The sequence below is a fragment of the Sinocyclocheilus rhinocerous genome, unplaced genomic scaffold (genome assembly GCF_001515625.1).
Source record: "Sinocyclocheilus rhinocerous isolate Xijiao unplaced genomic scaffold, SAMN03320098_v1.1 scaffold1919, whole genome shotgun sequence".
Classification (NCBI taxonomy): Eukaryota; Metazoa; Chordata; class Actinopteri; order Cypriniformes; family Cyprinidae; genus Sinocyclocheilus; species Sinocyclocheilus rhinocerous.
In genome coordinates, this window is record NW_015646355.1 from 344,184 (window position 1) to 363,613 (window position 19,430).

Below are 19,430 nucleotides of genomic sequence, written 5' to 3' on the forward strand. Positions count from 1 at the left end.
GATTTACTTTTCACACAGAAACTGCTAGTAAATGTTTTTTTTTTTAAATAATTGTAAAGAAACAGCAAGTAACACATTGAATTAAACAAAATGTTGTAGAAAGACTGAAATTGTGTGTGTGTGTGTATGTGTGTGTATATATATATATATATATATAAATATAATTAAAATTTGCAATTTATTTTAAATCAGGAGTGTTATTTTTCTATAGATATACTATCATTGTTTTCTTAATATTTTGTTTTGGTTCGATTTTTATATTTTTCTGTTTTCAATTTAATTTTAAAATTTTAGTAATTCTGTTTAGGGTTTTTATAATTTTTATCAGTTTTTTTTTTTAATATGCCCAATAGTTTTTGCATTTTTGTTCTACTTTGTTTAGTTTTTGTAAAATTTTGTTTCTGTGATTTTTATTAGTTTTTAAAATAAGTTTATATAGTTGTAAAATTTTATTTTATATTTTATTTTATTTATATTTTATTTATTAAATTTATATTTTATTTTATTTTAGCTCATGTTTATTTTATCTTTAATAATGAACGTGTGTTTTTTTATGGTTTTAGTGCTGAATATTTGATATCGCTCATCACTAGATAAAACAGCTCAAAGCATAAAGACGTTTGAGAGACTAAAAGACTGCAATCACAGAAAATTCTCATCATTTTACTATTACTTAGGCAATATGTAATTGCTAACACAAAACATTAGTGTGGTTTTATGGTTTACTTGCATAATTAGATTTGATCATCTCTCTTATCTTGTGCAGTAATTTACATTTAGTCTTTAATTCCCTTTTATGCTTCATTATTACATTTGACATTTGACCTGCTGTCTTGTTTACCAAAGTGGAAAAGGAATACATAAATGCATCACTGAATCAAAGTCCTTATAAAAAATAAAAAATAAAAAAAAAATATATATATATATATATATTTAATATGCCATATACCAAAGTATCAAAGCTCCCAAAAACATTGTAATATTTTTTTATATGTGGCATTTCAGCATTCTAGGCATATAAATGAGTTTTTCTCTCTATTTTCTCTTCAGTATTCAATAGAAAGGCAGCATTTATAAGATGTCTTATGGTTTGCAGAGATGGCAGCAGTATTTTCCCGGCTGGCTGTGAGAATCTGAGATTACTCTGCGATAATTTTTCCCACCACATATGGTGTTAGATTTGATTCTGTTTGTGTGAGGAGACACGGACACACAGCCGCTGCTCTTCGGCCCTTCGACTAAATGCTAAAAATAAGCTCTGTTGCAAATCACAGCTTATTCTGGTGAGGTATCGTAAAGTGACCAATCACAGCTAGTTTGGCTTATATGCATTTACACTGATTAAAAATATGGCCTTGAAACAATTTTCATGGAGAAATTATTAGTAGATTTCACGAATAATTAAAACAAATGGTAAGTAACACATTGTATTAAACATGAAATACTGAAGTAGAAAGACTAAAATAGTATTTTTTTTGTACTCCAATAATCTAATTTTTGCAGTGTATATGTTTATCTGAGTTTTTATCTGAATCTGTTTTTATTTTTGTATTTTCTGTTTTCATTTTTAATTTTAGTTAAAGCTTTAGTCATTTTGATGTGTTTTTATAATTTGTATTCGTTTTTTATTTTTAAATTTTAGTTTTAGTAATTTTGTTGAGTGTTTTGTCATTTTTATTGTTATTTTTTTTAAATATGTCTGTAAAGTTTTAAAATTGTAAGTTTTTTTAGTTTATTTTTGTTAGTTTTTTAAAGTCAATATTAGTAATTTTGTTGTGTATTTCTTTAGTTATTTCGTTTTTTAAATAATTTTTATTATTTTTTATTTAAAAATGTGGTTGTTAAATTGTATTTATTTAGTTTTAGTAATTTTGTTGTGTGTTTTTGTCATTTTTATCTCTTTTATATATATATATATATATATATATAGGCCAATGAGAGACAATAACTAATCATTCTTTTTATTAAATCATTTTTTTATTTCACTGATCAATCTTTATTTTATTTTTATTTTTTTTAATAGTTTTTTACTTTTTTTTTTTTTTAAATGTGGTTGTTAAATTAAATTAATTTCGTTTTAGTAATTTTGTTGAGTGTTTTGTCATTTGTATTGTTTTTTTTTTTTTTAAATATGTCTGTAAAGTTTTAAAATGTTAGTTTTTAGTTTATTTTGTGATTTTTTTTAGTCATTTTTATTAGTTTTTTAAAGTCAATATAGTTAGTAATTTTGTTGTGTGTTTCTTTAGTTATTTCGTTTTTTAAATCATTTTATTATTTTTTTATTTAAAAACGTGGTTGTTAAATTTAATCTATTTAGTTTCAGTAATTTTGTTGTGTGTTTTTGTCATTTTTATCTCTCTTATATATATAAATGCTGAAATAACAGTTTTTTAGATTTTATTTTTATTTCAGTTAAAGTTTATTTTATTTCAAGTAATAATTTTTATATGGGTTTTAATACTGAAATATTTTCTTGTAAAACTTCATCCAGTATTCTTTATTGTGTTTACAATAAAAAAAAAAATATATATATTTTTTTTTACAGTGTATAATAACCCTGATCTGAGATAATAATTTATTGGCATGAGTAAAAGAGGAGAAAAAATATTCTATGAAAGCCAATGGTTTTGTTTCCAAACCTCATTAGATGTTCTTTGATCAGATTTATTTTATCGAAACAAAATGCTATGAATCAGAACATGGCCTGCAATAATAAAGCACAGTGTCATAACCGATGGCGTAAATCACCAGCAGCACTATACAGCGGGTCACGGCAAACGTATACAAAGATGAGAAAATTCGCTTGCAGTTTTTTGACATCTTGGAAATATTATTTCCCCCATACATGGTTTCAAGGCACAAACAAATTGTGCCTCGGCGAGCAGCAGTGGCTGTCTGCCCTCGCCGCTTCTGATGAAAGCCCAGGTGTAGTGGAGAGAAGAGAGGATCTGAAAACAGAGAGAGAGAGAAACGCACCTCAGGAATCGCGTCTGTGGTTGCCCATTAGCACAGGAGCGCCGGTTCTCCGTGTGATTGGCAGACGCAGCGGGTCATCGCGATGCACAAAGTGCTGTCTGTTCCCGGGGCCTGAAGGGCTCTCTGGGAACGAGCGGCTCCCTGGAGCCACACAAACAAGAAAGCAGGTCTGTATCTCCCCACGCCGGCGCTGCACCTATAACATTTTGTCTTTTCTGCGCCACAGGGAGCCTTTTTTTATATTTCGCAAACCCTTCAGCTGCTGCTTTCTGCAGAGCCGCGGGAATCTGGAGACTTCAAGACGCGAGGCAGGAATTTTTCTCCCCTCAGTGTTAACAGGTTGTTTTGTTGCTTACAAAGATCTTTTGGTGTATAGTGGGCTTGTCTTTGTGAATGGTTGCTGCACATGGGTGTGTGTGTGTGTGTGTGAGAAATGATATATACTTCTCATTTTAAGTGAGTGTATACAAAAAAAAAAAAAAAGTTTTTCTTTACCTGAGAAGCAAAATTACTTGAGACAGTAAGTCTTTTTTTTCTGCAAAAATGCAGTATAATTGTGTGTGTGTATATATATATGTATATATATGTATGTATGTGTATATGTGTATATATATGTATGTGTGTGTGTGTAATGTGTAAGTGTTGATATGTTGATCCAAACATCCACTAAATTAATATTATAATCCATTTTTATTTCCTGATCTATGGTTATTAAACAAAAAATAAATTCAGAACCGTACATGACTTTATCTATTAGGAACTGATCATACAATGTAATATTATGAATAATGGGTTTTAAATATATAATGCAGCCAGATGAATTTCATCATGTTTGCTGAAATCCTGCTTATTTGTTTACATTATCCAATAGTCAACTTTAGAGGAAAACATGTCGTCACCATTATTTATATAGTGCTTTATACAGTACAGATGTCAAAGCAGCTTTACAGTGTCAAACAGGAAAATAGTGTGTTGATACTGCAAGAGGACAATAGAAAACGGTCAGTTTTTCAGTTAAAGTCAGTTCATTATAGATTCAGTGATATCATTGTTCAGCTCAGTTCAGTTCTCTTCAGACAGTATCTGTGCAATCAAGTCCACAATACTGCCAGAAATTAAGTGTCCCCAACTGCAAGCCAAAGGCAACAGACAAGGAACCAGAACAGAAATGGAGAAAAAAACCTTGGGAGAAACCAGGCTCAGTCTCAGTGTATATATACAGTGAAAATATATATATGCTTTTTTTTTTTTTATATGAATACGATCATAAATCATGTAAACACTGTAAAAAAAATACAGTCTTGTGAATAAAATTCAAAACCATTGTTGCTGTTGAAATAAATAAGAATTAGATAGAAAGCAAAGCCAATACACCTTCACGCATTTATCTAGTGCTTTCAAATGAATGTTTTTATTAATACATAAATGGAATGTATAATTTTTTTCTGCAAAAATGCACTAAAATCAAGATAATTTTCACTTAAAAAAAAAAACTAATCTGCCAATGAAATCAGAAAAAAAAACTTAATTCAAAGGGAAAACAATGATATTTGTCTGACCCCATTTTTTCTTGTTTTAAGGAAAATTTAACAATTTTATTAACATTTAATAATATTTTTCAGAAATATTAATACTTAATATATTATGTCACTGTGCTTCTCAAGTATGTTTATATATATTATTTATTTGTAATGGAAAACAAGACAAAGATGGTAATGAAGGAAATTATTTTTCACAGAGTAATTAAACTTGATGTAGCCTACTAAAATAACTAAAAACTGAAATAAAAATTAATAAAAAAAACAATAAAAACTATAATAGTATCCCAATATCTGTGTGTGTGTGTCCCTTGCTATATATATATGCACAGTTTTTCAGTTAAAGTCAGTTCATTATAGATTCAGTGATATCATTGTTCAGCTCAGTTCAGTTCTCTTCAGACAGTATCTGTGCAATCAAGTCCACAATACTGCCAGAAATTAAGTGTCCCCAACTGCAAGCCAAAGGCAACAGACAAGGAACCAGAACAGAAATGGAGAAAAAAACCTTGGGAGAAACCAGGCTCAGTCTCAGTGTATATATACAGTGAAAATATATATATGCTTTTTTTTTTTTTATATGAATACGATCATAAATCATGTAAACACTGTAAAAAAAAAATACAGTCTTGTGAATAAAATTCAAAACCATTGTTGCTGTTGAAATAAATAAGAATTAGATAGAAAGCAAAGCCAATACACCTTCACGCATTTATCTAGTGCTTTCAAATGAATGTTTTTATTAATACATAAATGGAATGTATAAATGAGGAATTATGTATTAAACACACAAGCACTGCTTTTCCTAGTTTTGCAACTTCTTAAATTACCACTAATGCACATGGAAATCAATTAATGCAGTGAGATTGGCAATTTGTTTAGAGCATTATCTCTAAATACTGGGAATTAATAATAAAAGCCCTTTTAGGAAAAGACAGGACTGTGAGAACAGACCCAACAATGGCTGGCCGGTTTCTGCATTCTTGGAGGGACACACATGACTGCTTTTTTTCTGCATTGGTCATTGCCTCTACAAATCTGTTCTTGGAGCACACCGCCAGAATCAACAAGATGGATGTAGGCACTGAAAGTACGGCTGGACACCCATGATAAGAAGCCCATGGCTCAGAAAGAAGCAAAAAAGAGATGCTGGGCGAAAGCCTGGACCAGTGGCTGGAGCTCATGCCACTTGCTCAAGAAATCACAATCATATACAGAAGATATATTTCATCGATGTCCATGCTGCTCTTTTCCATGCAGTGAAATAAAGACACTATCAAGTGCCAAAAATGATAGAAAAACACTAGAAAAATCTGTATGATTTGCTGAATTCTGCCATATTTCACGTCTTTTGTGTATCTTGGCACATTAAAAATTGTAGTGTGAAGATGCATTTGATTCAAAACACCATTGGTTCTGCAACTACATTAGCTGAGGTGGGTCAGAGCAGACTTAATTTAGTCTGGATTTTACTCTGCATTACATCTTTACATACTTTGACACACCTTAGCATGAATTATCAAAGTATGTAATTGTAATGTGTGTGTAAATGCATTTATGCCACCTCTGAGCAGCATTAAACAGTCTGTTTAAAGACAGCTAAATGCCACTTCAGAAGTGCTTCTGTGCCACCTATGCAGTGTAAATGTGGCATTAGGAAGTAAAAATGCTGCTTCAAAATTCTTTGTAAAAATGCAATGCAGAATAAAAACCAAACTAAATTATGCCAGCTCTGACACACCCGAGCATAAATTTATTAGAGCTGGCATAATTTAGTCTGCATTGCATTGATTCCATTGATTACACAGAATTTTGAGGCAGTATTTTTACTTTCTAATGCCACATTTACACTGCATAGGTGGCATAAAAGCACTTCTGAAGTGGCTTTTAGCTGTCTTTACAAAGACTAAGGCTGCTTAAAGGTGGCATCAATGCATTTACACAACAATTACAACTATATAGGCTACTTTAGTACTAAAAGGCTGAGGTGGGTCAAAGCTGGCATAATGTAGTCTGGCTTTTATTCTGCATTGCATCTTTACACAGAATTTTGAGGCATCATTTTTACTTTCTAATGATACTTTCTAATAGTTACACCGCATATGTGGCATAGAAGCGCTTCTGAAATGGCATTTAGGTGTTTTTACACAGACTGTTTAGTGCTGCTCAGAGGAGGCATAAATGCATTTCCACAAAAATTACAATTGTATACTTTAATACTAGAGGTTAAGGTGGGTCAGAGTTGGCGTAATCTTGTCTGACTTTTATTATGCATTACATCTTTACACTGAATTTTGAGCAGGCACAGAGCAGCCTTAACTGCCTTATAAGCTGTGTAAAGAGACTTTAAAGGGGTCATATGATGCTAAAAAGAACATTATTTTGTGTATTTGGTGTAATGAAATGTGTTTATGGGGTTTAAGGTTAAAAAAACACATTATTTTCCACATACTGTACATTATTGTTTCTCCTCTATGCCCCGCCTTTCTGAAACGCGTCGATTTATACAAAGCTCACCGGTCTGAAAAGCGAGATGTGCTCTGATTGGCCAGCTATCCAGTGCGTTGTGATTGGCCGAATACCTCAAGCGTGTGACGGAAATGTTACGCCCCTCACCATACTGTGATGCCTTGTCCTGCCGGATTGAAGAGACAAAAACATGAAAACCCATTATAAACGAGGCATTTGTCAGGGGCGGTTCTAGACCACAGTAACTAGGGGGGCCAGACAGGGGCCACTAGTGCTTTTAGGGGGCACAATTTTAAAATTCATCTTAAACTACTTTAAGTAGCCTATTATTCATTCAGTCATTTTTCACCATGTCATGTATCGCTGCAATCTAGATGTCTTCAGCGGTGACTTATCTGAACGCCTCTGATTGGTCTTTGTATTTATAAACTCAACATAATAGTATGGGATTGGTTATAATGCGCAATGCTTTAAAAACTTGTGTACCTCTGGCTCTGTGCCAGCCAGCGAACGCAGATTTGAATTTAGCTGATCGCATCATATGACGCTTTAAGATGCAAAGTAAATTTCAAAGTATTTTGCAACAAAAAATCTAAGTAATTATTATTATTATATTAGTCAAGTCTCCTGTGCATTTTGCATGAGCAGTTTCTCTCTAGACTGATCCCTAATGAGGTTTCATGTTAGTTAGGATGCTGTCTCAGAAGGCAGCTGGCTATATAGGCATTAAACAGCAAGACATTTCACTAGATATTGAAGCAGGGTCTAAATAATAGAGTGAGGCCGCAACGAAGATGCGAATGATTTCATCTTATTTTCCACCCATTGTTTATGTAATCTAACACTTATTTGTGCATGCACATTGCGAGACCATTAGCAGAAGCAATTATCCATCACCCATTAGTGCTCTTCTTCTTTTCTAGCCCAGACAGACATGAATGAGGATCTCTGATGACACCTCGCACTCCCACAATCACTGTCAGGTAAGAAAACCTCTCACATCCTCTCATTTTCTTTTAATGACCGTGACAGTGGAAGTGCAGAGGTGGAGATGTGTGTCCTCCCCACCGATCCCCCTCCCAGCAAATTTGAGCCACTTCAGGGCACTCAAAAATGCTCCGCGGGGCTCCGTTAATGTCCACGAGCTGGAGCACGAATCATCAGGAGGTCCTGGATATGTCACGCTTGTCACCTTGCTTTAAGTGCGTCTGGCAAGCGTGGGTGCTGGATTAATATTATATAGCCTACAGAAAGACTGTCATATCAGCTATGAAAGCGCGGTAATCATCATTGGCCGGTGAAAAGCAGGGCAGATTTCTCATTTTATTCCGCACACTGAGCGAGCAGATAACATCCCTGTTGTCTACATTCACGGTTCTATAGAAAAGAAGTGCTAGACACATAATATGTGATCATACAGTCATCCGATCGTTACCGCTAAATAAAGGACCTTGACATGATGCGGAGGGCTCTCGTGTCAACCTGACTGTACATATTAATAAATAGACATGAAATATCGATTTGAGTGTGGATGATTTCATTATGTGAGGAGAAAGAGGTTGTTAAATGATAGCTATGAAGCTAATCGCTTGAATGAGACCGTTTCGCATCTCTGAGCAACAAGACTAGTGTGTTTCATTCCTGAGTGAATCAATGAGTGAACGAGTGATTCAACTGATTCGTTTTAAATATCAATTTATTCATGTATGCAAAAGGACAATAGTAAATTAAATTTTTAGTTAAAGTCAGTTCATCATTGAATTCAATGATGTCATCATCCAGCGCAGTTCAGTTTAAATAGTATCTGTGCAATCAAGTCAACGATATCGCTGGAAATTAAGTGTCCCTAACTAAGCAAGCTGAGGCGACAGCGGCAAGGAACCACAACTCCATCGGTGAGAAAAAACCTTGTGAGAAACCAGGCCCAGTCGGGGGTCCAGACGAAACCAGCAGTTCAATTCCAGGCTGCAGCAAAGTCAGATTGTGCAGAGGACTCAACTGGTTCCCGAGGTCTTGTCCCGATGGCCGTCTAGTTGACATGGTCTCCGCTGACATTCAGGGCTGTAAATGGTCGTCTCATGAATATAGTGTTTTGAACAAATCGGTTGAATGCAATGATGTATCTCTGTAAATTGTTGGACGCAGCTAGTCGACCAATCAGATTCGAGGACCTAAATTATAGGTGCGGTCACAGTAGCGAAATTTGGTATTATTAGGCTAATACTGTAGCGATGTATGAAGCACAGGCACAGCTCACACAGAAATAACTTTAAAGTACTAATGGTTACTCAAAAGTACTGAAACAAAGCTTTTCAAAACTTGGAATCAACTGCTTCGCAAAATGATTCACTGTTTTGAAGCACTCGAAATGCCGCAGACGAGTAGCACCTGCTGGTAAAAACCTGTAGGCTAAAATAGTGTAATTTTATTAATGTGCCAAACAATATCAATTAGCAATTAAATATTCTCCTTTCTGTATTATACACACACAAGTACTAACATTAAGTTTTAAATGAATCAACAATGAACCTACATTTCGAAACTGACCCGAGATAATAGTTAAAACTACCCGACGCGCGTTTATCAGTTTAACCATAGACATATAACATGTTCAACAGATCAATTTAGGGGCGTTCTGAAATGTGGGCCTTTCGAAATGTTTCGACACCAAGGTTCGAATCGAATCGCAACGAAGCCTTGTTTGCTGAAATCACGTGACTTGGCAAGTTCGATACGCGCCCCAAATCATTGGTTCGAAACTAATTATGCGCAAATGTTTCACAGCTTCATGTTGCAGTGTTCGGAAAGCTCACTAAATTAAAAGCAAGCAGTTGCGAAATTTATGTGAGGAAATCTTTCACAATTCACGCGAAATTCCTGTTCGCGATGATGATAGTTAAAGTACTGGATCACATGAAAAAATACTATAGTAATTTATAGTAAATACTATAGTTTTTTTGAACCATACTATAATAAAGTACTTGAATTAATTTGTTGTGGTAATTCTATAGTTGCTGTAGTAACTATAGTAATATAAACAAATGACTTTACCCAATACTGTACTAAGTTTTCTACAACTATAGGGTATATTATACTACAATACACTACAGTTTACTGTAGTAAAAACTAAAGTATACTACAGTATTTATTACAGTTTATCAGTTCACTATAGTTAACCTACAGTATGCTGTAGCATTCGTTAACAAAGTGTTGTAAATACTATAATATATACAGTATAATACAATATGGTTCAAAAACACTATAGTATTTACTACAAATTACTATAGTATTTTCTCATGTGGGCGCCCACGAAAATTCGCAGAAAAACAGTAAATGTGACTGCGCCTTAACAGTTTGCAACACTGTAGGCTAGCCTATCGAATTGTCTTTCTATGAGCTTATATCACATACTGCATGTAGTTATCGGTGTGGGTGTAAACGTTGCAAAACCCATATTTGTCAATGATTTTGAATAGGTCATGAACTTGTCACTATAGGATACAGTCAATGCACATTGTAAAAATAACTGTTATTGCATAAAAAAATAGAGCTACCCATAAACCCCAACTCCTTTGAGAGAGAGAAAAATGTCCTGTCTAAGCATAATGCTAAAATGTCTGAACATTTGCTCAAGGCAGTGTGAGTTTGCTCACTTCTGACATGGACATTCGTAGACACTACATGCCAAAGTCAATTTGATTTCCTGTAGAGCTGCTCATGTTTCCCCACTGAGACAACAGCGGTGTGACTGAAACATGAACTGCTATCACAGAAGAGCATTCTCTAAAAAGCATCCCGTGATGAGAATTTCTCCTCATTAGCGTGATCGTGCGAAAACAGCGTTACGGGCGCAAAAAGCGTCTTTGAAATGTGCTTCATACATCATTAAATCTAAATCGCTCTTGCTGCTTTTGGAACTTTGTGTCCTGCCTGTTTGTGGAAAAAACAATAAATAATGAATAATAAATAAATAAATGAAGACAGACCAGACAGCCTTCAAATTACTGAAGTGGATAAGGTCGTTTTCATATTTGAAATATCATATTTTATTTAGATGACTTTTGCAGTCACTGTAGGCACAGGACTCATGTTAGTTTAAGATGATGAAGATGCAGCGAGAGAAAGACAGAAACTTCTCTCCACAGATATGCCGTGGGATCCAAAAGAGTGAAATGCCTCTGCTTTAGTGCATTTTCATTACAATTTATTGTCAGCATCACAATTTGAGTGACACATGAAAATCTGACTGTACAAAAAATGCATGAACAATGCCACTCGTTTACTTGGAAAGTAGAGCACAATCTGATATAGTGCTACTTCATTTTGCATTTTTTTTCTTTTACATTTTCTAAAATCCCCAATTTTTTATTCTTAAATTGAAATGGAAAAGAAAACATCCCAGATTTTCACTGTGGCCGCGTTCTTCTGAACCTCATATGCCTAAAACTAAGTGATGTGCTCTTCATTTCAAACCTGAAAGTATACTGTGGGAAGAAAGTTGACATCAAAATACACTAAAACCATTTAAGAATAGCTCAGAAGGTGTTTGCTTTTCTCTTTTTTTAAGGTGTAGTTCATTTAAATCTTGCTGTACTACATACCATTTAATATCCCAGTGGGTAAATTCATGGATTAGCCAAATGATTACAGGCAAACCAAGCCTAAGCTTAATGAGTTATTAATGCCTATGAAGAGGATTTTGTGAAATTAGGTTGCAACTCTTAGACACAAGATGATATTAGGTTCATCCAACTCAGTATTTGTTAATTGCCGGGAGGCTGTGGAAATGTATGTTACAGTTTGCATTTGAATAAATGCAATGCAAATATTTATTTTCATGCAGTTCTTCATGTAAAACTGAAGGATGTGATTTGCAATACCAAACAGAATTGCAAAAATAATGACTGTACCAATCAAACACCGTACTTTTGTTGAAAATACTTTATTTTCCAACATTGCAAAACCCATATCCGTCAGCTATGATTTTGAACTTGAATCAATGCATGTCTCAAAATATATTTTACTGCATGTATTATACAGTTTGCATTTTAATATTTATTTGCATGTAAAGCTGTTGTTTTCCTTTGCCGCTTGCGACCAAACAGAAATTGCAAAAATAATCAAACCTCTTCCACTGGATTTCCAATCGCAGTTTTGCTTGGTTCCTCTAGTGGCTCAGAAATAAAACACTGCACATTCAAGTGTGTACAATTCAAAAAGCATATTTTAATAGTCCTAAAAACACGTGCCTGTTATTCAAAGCTATATTTTTCAACTATTGCTAGGTTAAAGTTTGTGTATATCCATGTCTGACTTTTCTTCCATTTACATTGGAGGTTTACTTTTGTTGAAAAGGCCTCATTATACTTCAGTTGGACCTTAAGGGCAAATCTACTGTGCCTTCAGCTGGTGACCAGCAGAGACACGAGAGCTTACACAAGACCCAGCACGCGAGCCGCCCACCAGCGGCAAGGCATGATGACCCTGCAAACCGGCCGACAGCCGTGGTAGTTGTAAGGCCACGGCCAGTAGCCCCCGTGAGGCTCACAAACCCGCTCGCAATGGGTGTAACTGCGATGACATTCTGTGCAGCAAATGCCACGATGGTCCAGCATGGGATCGAACACCATGTGCCCCTCTGAACCCTCCTGATTCCGCTGGAGAGAGAAGAGAAAAGAGATGGTGAGCAGAGCGCTGTGAAATTATTTCAGTGGGGCAGCAATTCTGGTTCACTTGGTGCCTGTTTTAAAAACCTATTATTTCTTTGTACGATTATATGTTAGTCTTGTGCTGTAGTTTGTACTGTGCAAAAGGTTGGAGTCAGTATTCTTTATGTTTTCGAAAGCTCATCAAGGCTGCATTTATTTGATTAAAAATACTGTAAAATTGTGAAATATTATTACAAAAATACAGGAATATTCTGAAATATTATAACAATTTAAAATAGCTGTTTTCTATGTGAATCTATGTTAAAATGTAATTTATTTCTGTGATGCGCAGCTGTATTTTCAGCATCATTACTCCAGTCTTCAGTGTCACGTGATCTTCAGAAATCAGTCTAATATGCTGATTTGCTGCTCAACAAACATTTCTGATTATTATCAATGTTGAAAACAGTTGTGCTGCCCAATATTTTAATGGAAACGGTGATACATTTTGTTTTTCAGGATTCTTTGATGAATAGAAAGTTCAAAAGAACTGACAAGAAAGTGCCACTTTTGGTCAATTCAACTTGCGATTTCCACAAAATATTAAGTAGCAAAAATGGTAATAATTTAATTAATTAAAATAATATTAAATAGATAAAAAATGTTAACAATTGTTATATTAAAAGCAGCAAAAATGGTTATATTAAAATAGAAAAAAGTTCTTTTAAATTATAATAATACTTCACAATATTACTGTTTTTACTGTTTTTACTGCATTTTTGATCAAATAAAGGCAGCCTTCACTCTTAAAAATAAAGGTGCTTAAAAGGTTCTTCACAGCGATGCCATAGAAGAACCATTTTTGGTTCCACAAAGAACCATTCAGTCGAAGGTTCTTCAAAGAACCATCTCTTTCTTACTTTTTATAATCTGAAGAACTTTCTTTCGCCACAAAGAAGCTTTTATGAAACAGAAAGGTTCTTCGGATGTTAAAGGTTTTTTATGGAACCATTTAGACAAAAAAGGTTCTTCTATGGCATCGTGAAACCCCTGTAATTTTTAAGAGTGTTGGTGAGAAGAAGAATCTGAATTGTTCCAAACTTTTGACTGGTAGTGTGTGTATATTTATAGCATGTTTATGCATGACTTTAATAATGAAGGCATTGCTCACATGATAAGGGTTTTCAGGGTTATAATCGGGCCCCGTCGGCCGCTCATCTTCTCTGGCTGAACTCGTGGAGTTTCGACGTCTCGCCTGTTGTCGATTTAATCCACCTGTACTCTGCCGTCTCAGTCGCGTCACACTTCTCCTCTTCCTCAATGCTTCAGAAACAGCCAGCAGAGAGCGAGAGTGAAGATAAGCAGCATTTCTGAGCGAGGCATTTCTGAGCTTTAGATGATAATCACTGCCTCATTCACAAATGTCACGGTCAGTGTGTAATGGCCATCGAATGTGGATCTGTTTTGCATTAAATATCCCACCTGGGATCAATAAAATGTATGTATTTGTATCTAAAAAAACATGTTCATGTGCTGTATGAACTCAGCTAACAGGAAACATTCTCAGAACGTTCTGGCAAGGTTCTCTTAAAGTCACAAACAAACATTCTTCCAGTAATGTTAATACAACGCTCATTCAACGTTATCTGGTCTTTAATAATGCTTGGACAAAAACGTTATTTATACATTGTTCATGGAACGGTAAAATTTTTTCTGAAACGTTTACGTTGGACATTTGTCTAATGTTTTCTAAACTTTACTACTAGCTACTTTTCAAAACATTCAACATTCGAAAATGTTCCAATAATGTTTGTAAAGGTTAAAATGGAATGTTTCATTAATGCTGTTTTGCTAACCTTTGCATGTTATTACTTGTTTCAGAACGTTCAGAGAACATTCAAAAGTAATGTTTCCATATGTTTGCAATAATAAAATGGAACATTCCCTTAACGTTCATATAGCCAACAAAAACATTCTGAAATAATGTTTTCATAACTTAATGGAATGTTCCAACTTAAAGAACATATTCTGGGTGTTTGGCCTTTAATAACATTCTCAAAACGTTAGCACAAAAATATTATTTATATATTATTCATGGAATGTTCTAAACATTTTATTAAACATTTTAGTTGGACATTCATCAAACGTTTTTAAGTGTTTTTAATAGTGCTGTCAAACAATTAATCGTGATTAATCGCATCCAAAATAAAAGTTTTTGTTTACATAATATATGAGTGTGTACTGTGTATATTTATTATGTATATATAAAAAAAGACAAATATTTTGTTTATATATGAAATATATTTATATATAATATAAGATATAATAATATAAATATATAAATGTATTTACATGTATTTTTTTTTCAAAATATATAGTGTATGTGTGTGTATTTATATATACATAATAAATATACACAGTACACATACATATATTATATAAACAAAAACATTTATTTTGGATGCGATTTAATCGTTTGACAGCACTACTTTAAAATAAATATTTTTTTCTCTTTCAATTCTTTTTCTGTCCACATCAACATGATCAAAAAGTGGCACTGGTGTCTCATAGACTCCAAAAAGAAAATGTGGACTTATATAACCAAAAGAAAACACCTGGAATTAAAACCTGATTATTTTCCTCTCTCTCCCTTTCTTTTTTTTCTCCATTGTTTCATCATCTCTCATTACCGTGTTTTTCAGTGCACCCTTTCATACATAATACAATACAGACAGAATTTACGCACCCTCCCAATAATTATACAATCACATTGTTTACAAAAAGCCCATAATGCCTGTAACAAACCTGTATCATTGTCAAGCGATTAAATGTGAACCTCATTTGATTGGTAAATAATTAAAATATCACAAGCTCATTCATAATGCTTCTGTTACATTGAACTCTTTTGCATTGAACTCAGCATTCCCAATCTCCAAATAATAATAGAGGCCAACGGGAATAATTTATGCGTACACAATATATATTTGTCATTGACATGAGTGACAGCAAAGACGGTGATATTGTGAACTCATGTATTGAACATCCCATAAACCGCAGGTTTACAACGATGAAAGTGTTTTCTCTCTCCAAAAGAGTCATTTTGGATGCAGCTCTCAGAATATGTTTATAGCCATTGTCTGGGATATGAAAGCTACTGGTTTTTTAATAGCTTGCCTGCTGCATTCTCATCAATCAAGCTCAGCAGCCGTCTCATTCCCGCTTCAGCCCAACACTAACCAAGTTACCGGCTCCTGAAACTAACTTGGAGTTTTGAAATGTGATAAAAAGTAATCGGATTCCCCGCGTCGGGATCCTTATGGATGTGAATCGATGGCATTAATTACTGCATCTTATTATGCCGCAAATGCGGTTTAGTCTGTTTTTATTTATTGAGGTTGGGGGGTCTTCTTTTGGAGGGTGGCATTATGGGCCTCTCTATTTCCTCCTCTGGTACATCCCTTTCTCTCATCTCATCAGATTCACACAGCAAATATTAATGCAAATACAAGCACTTTTTACGATTTCTCTTCTCATTTTATACACAAACGGAAGTATTTTCTCATAATTTGACTGTATTTGTTCTACAGCACAACTTTGTGCAGTATCTCATTTCCGTATCACCCAAATGATTCTGTAATGCGTTTAGCCTGACCTACATATTGACGCCAAGGAATGTTGTGATACTACAGCAGATTAGCTTAGCAATCAAGACTATATTCGTTTCGGTGCTAAAGGGAATGCTTTCACAGTATATACAGATGCAATTATCTTTAGTTAGCCTTTAATGGTGCAAGTACAAGAGTTATCTGCACCTTGGAACGGCTTTCTGTGAAGTCTGGCTTATAAATTGGCAGAGGTGCCTGCAGTCAATGATCCAGCTTGTCTGTAAAACAGTCATGTACTCTTAGGTCTGGAAGTTTGGCTAAATAAGATGACTTTCCTCTAGTCTGACATCATTAGAGCAGACTAACTTTATATATAATATAAGATATAATAATATAAATATATAAATGTATTTACATGTATTTTTTTTTCAAAATATATAGTGTATGTGTGTGTATTTATATATACATAATAAATATACACAGTACACACACATATATTATGTAAACAAAAACTTTTATTTTGGATGCGATTAATCGCGATTAATCACGATTAATCGTTTGACAGCACTAGTTTTTAATTGTTTCAGAATGTTCAAAGAACGTTCAAAATTAACATTCCCATAATGTTTGCAAAATAATAAAATTAATGTTCTCTTAACGTTAGATAAAACCATTTCTAAAACTTTTAAAATATTCTCAGCTAACAAAAGTGTGTATTACATGTACGCTTTGTTTCGGTCTCATTGTGTTTTCCCCATGACCTAGTTTCTCAGCCTGATTAATCATTCTGTTCACCTGTTGCCTCGTTAATTAACTCATTAGTTCCTTTCTTTAGTTCTCCCTTTGTCTCTGTCCGTTCTCGTTGGTTATTGTGTTTGGTATGTGTCTCTGAGTTTGTTATTAAAGTCTATTTCCAGTTATTATTTTCCATCATGCGAGTGATTTATACTACCAAAATGTTACAGTATGTTCTAAGAATGTTTTTGCAAATGTTCCCATGAAGTCCTGGATGTTCTCTGAACTTTCAATACGTCCAGGTTTTAAAAATGTTTTTTATGCAAACGTTAAGGGAACTTCCATTTCGCAAACATTATGGGAATGTTGCTTTTGAATATTCTCTAAACATTCTGAAACAAGTAGTAACATTTAAAAAAAAAAATGTTAGTTGAAGGTATAGCTGAACGTTTAACATTTGAGAACTTTATTAAGGACCACATAACTGTGAATAAACATTCTATTAACGTTACTGGAAGAATGTTTGTTCATAACTTTGAGAGAACCTTGCCAGAACGTTTCCAGTTAGCTTGATGAATGACATTATATGGCTTATACTGAACTATTAATCATACAATATAAAAAGCAATGCTTTATCATAGTATTAACTTGCACTTCATCATTGCTCTTCACGTGTTGCGGGTTTATTACTGGAAATGCAATGAAACACCTCTGGAGTTTGCAGGATGATGCCAGTAAATGGGAAGGTCTCCACAGAATCTCAGTATTTCAGGGCTCAGAAAACTGACGTCCTTCAGTGGTTCTTCAGACGCGATCCAGACCAGAGACCCCACGTCAGATTTCACCGCCGCAGCGTCAGCCTCCTATTGGTGATTAAAACACAACGGTTGACTGAACACCGAAACCTGAAACTTCCAGACTAAAAGATTTATTTTGCAAGTGCAATGTGGATATGCAATGATGTTATAGATGTATTTAACAATAGAAATTATTCATTTTAATAGAACTGATAGAATTATAAAAAATTATAGAAATGTAATAATTTAATAATAGAAAATGTATTTAATAAAAAAAACTACTTTTAAGTGCTTTTTGAACACAAAACCAGCTAAACCTTAAAGGATTAGTCCACTTCTGAATTAAAGTTTCCTCATAATTTTCTCACCCCCATGTCATCCAAGATGTTCATATCTTTCTTTCTTCAGTCGAAAAGAAATTAAGGTTTTTGAGGAAAACATTCCAGGGTTTTTCTCTATATAGTGGACTTCAGTGGGGTTCACTGGGTGGAAGGTCCAAATTGCAGCTTCAGTGCAGCTAACTGTAAGAGTAAATAATAATTATAATAATGATGATAATAATAATAGCTATGCACCCGTTTGTAAGGAGGCTTGTAAATTAATTAATTTCTCTATCCAATACTGTCACATCACGTGACAAAAGAACGAATGATTCGAAAGACTCGAGAGATGAACTAATCAATTCTCTTTCTCTTCAGACGCGATCCAGACCAGAGACCCCACGTCAGATTTCACCGCCGCAGCGTCAGCCTCCTATTGGTGATTAAAACACAACGGTTGACTGAACACCGAAACCTGAAACTTCCAGACTAAAAGATTTATTTTGCAAGTGCAATGTGGATATGCAATGATGTTATAGATGTATTTAACAATAGAAATTATTCATTTTAATAGAACTGATAGAATTATAAAAAATTATAGAAATGTAATAATTTAATAATAGAAAATGTATTTAATAAAAAAAACTACTTTTAAGTGCTTTTTGAACACAAAACCAGCTAAACCTTAAAGGATTAGTCCACTTCTGAATTAAAGTTTCCTCATAATTTTCTCACCCCCATGTCATCCAAGATGTTCATATCTTTCTTTCTTCAGTCGAAAAGAAATTAAGGTTTTTGAGGAAAACATTCCAGGGTTTTTCTCTATATAGTGGACTTCAGTGGGGTTCACTGGGTGGAAGGTCCAAATTGCAGCTTCAGTGCAGCTTCAAAGTGTTCTACACGATCCCAGACGAGGAAGAAGGGTCTTATCTAGCGAAACGATCGGTCATTTTCTAAAAAAGAATAAAAATTATATACGTTTTAACCTCAAACGCTCGTCTTGTCTAATTCTGCGTGAACTCTGTAGTGTTGGGATGTTCTTGAATGATTCATTCATTTTGAACGAATCTTTAATGTGACTCGGGAAGAACGAGTCGTCTCGGGGAGTGATTCGTTCAGTCGCGCATGCACAACATGCTATAGGTTCTGTACTGGAATTAGTGTTTCGAGTCTTCGGGTTTTTCGAGTCGTTCGTTCATCACGTGACAGCCCGAACTTGCCATCACTAGAACTCTGTGCATTCCGGTTCATGACATCTCATTTTCTCCTCCAACTTCAAAATCGTCCTACATCGCTGTAGAAGTACCGACCCAGTGTTTACAAAGTGAACATGCAAAGAAGG

General features: G+C 34.3%; 1 protein-coding gene across 1 annotated transcript in view; it reads right to left on the reverse strand.

The window, feature by feature from the left end:
* Positions 1 to 11,952: 11,952 nt before the first annotated feature.
* Positions 11,953 to 19,430, reverse strand: part of LOC107707562 (leukocyte cell-derived chemotaxin 1-like) — a 9,742-nt gene continuing 2,264 nt past the window's right edge. The window contains exons 3-5 of the mRNA XM_016511627.1: positions 17,681 to 17,834; positions 13,803 to 13,954; positions 11,953 to 12,640 (exon numbers count right to left, since the gene is read on the reverse strand). Of these exons, the coding sequence (XP_016367113.1) occupies positions 12,416 to 12,640; positions 13,803 to 13,954; positions 17,681 to 17,834 (531 nt within the window). The 3' untranslated portion in view covers positions 11,953 to 12,415. The remainder of the gene's footprint in view (positions 12,641 to 13,802; positions 13,955 to 17,680; positions 17,835 to 19,430) is intronic.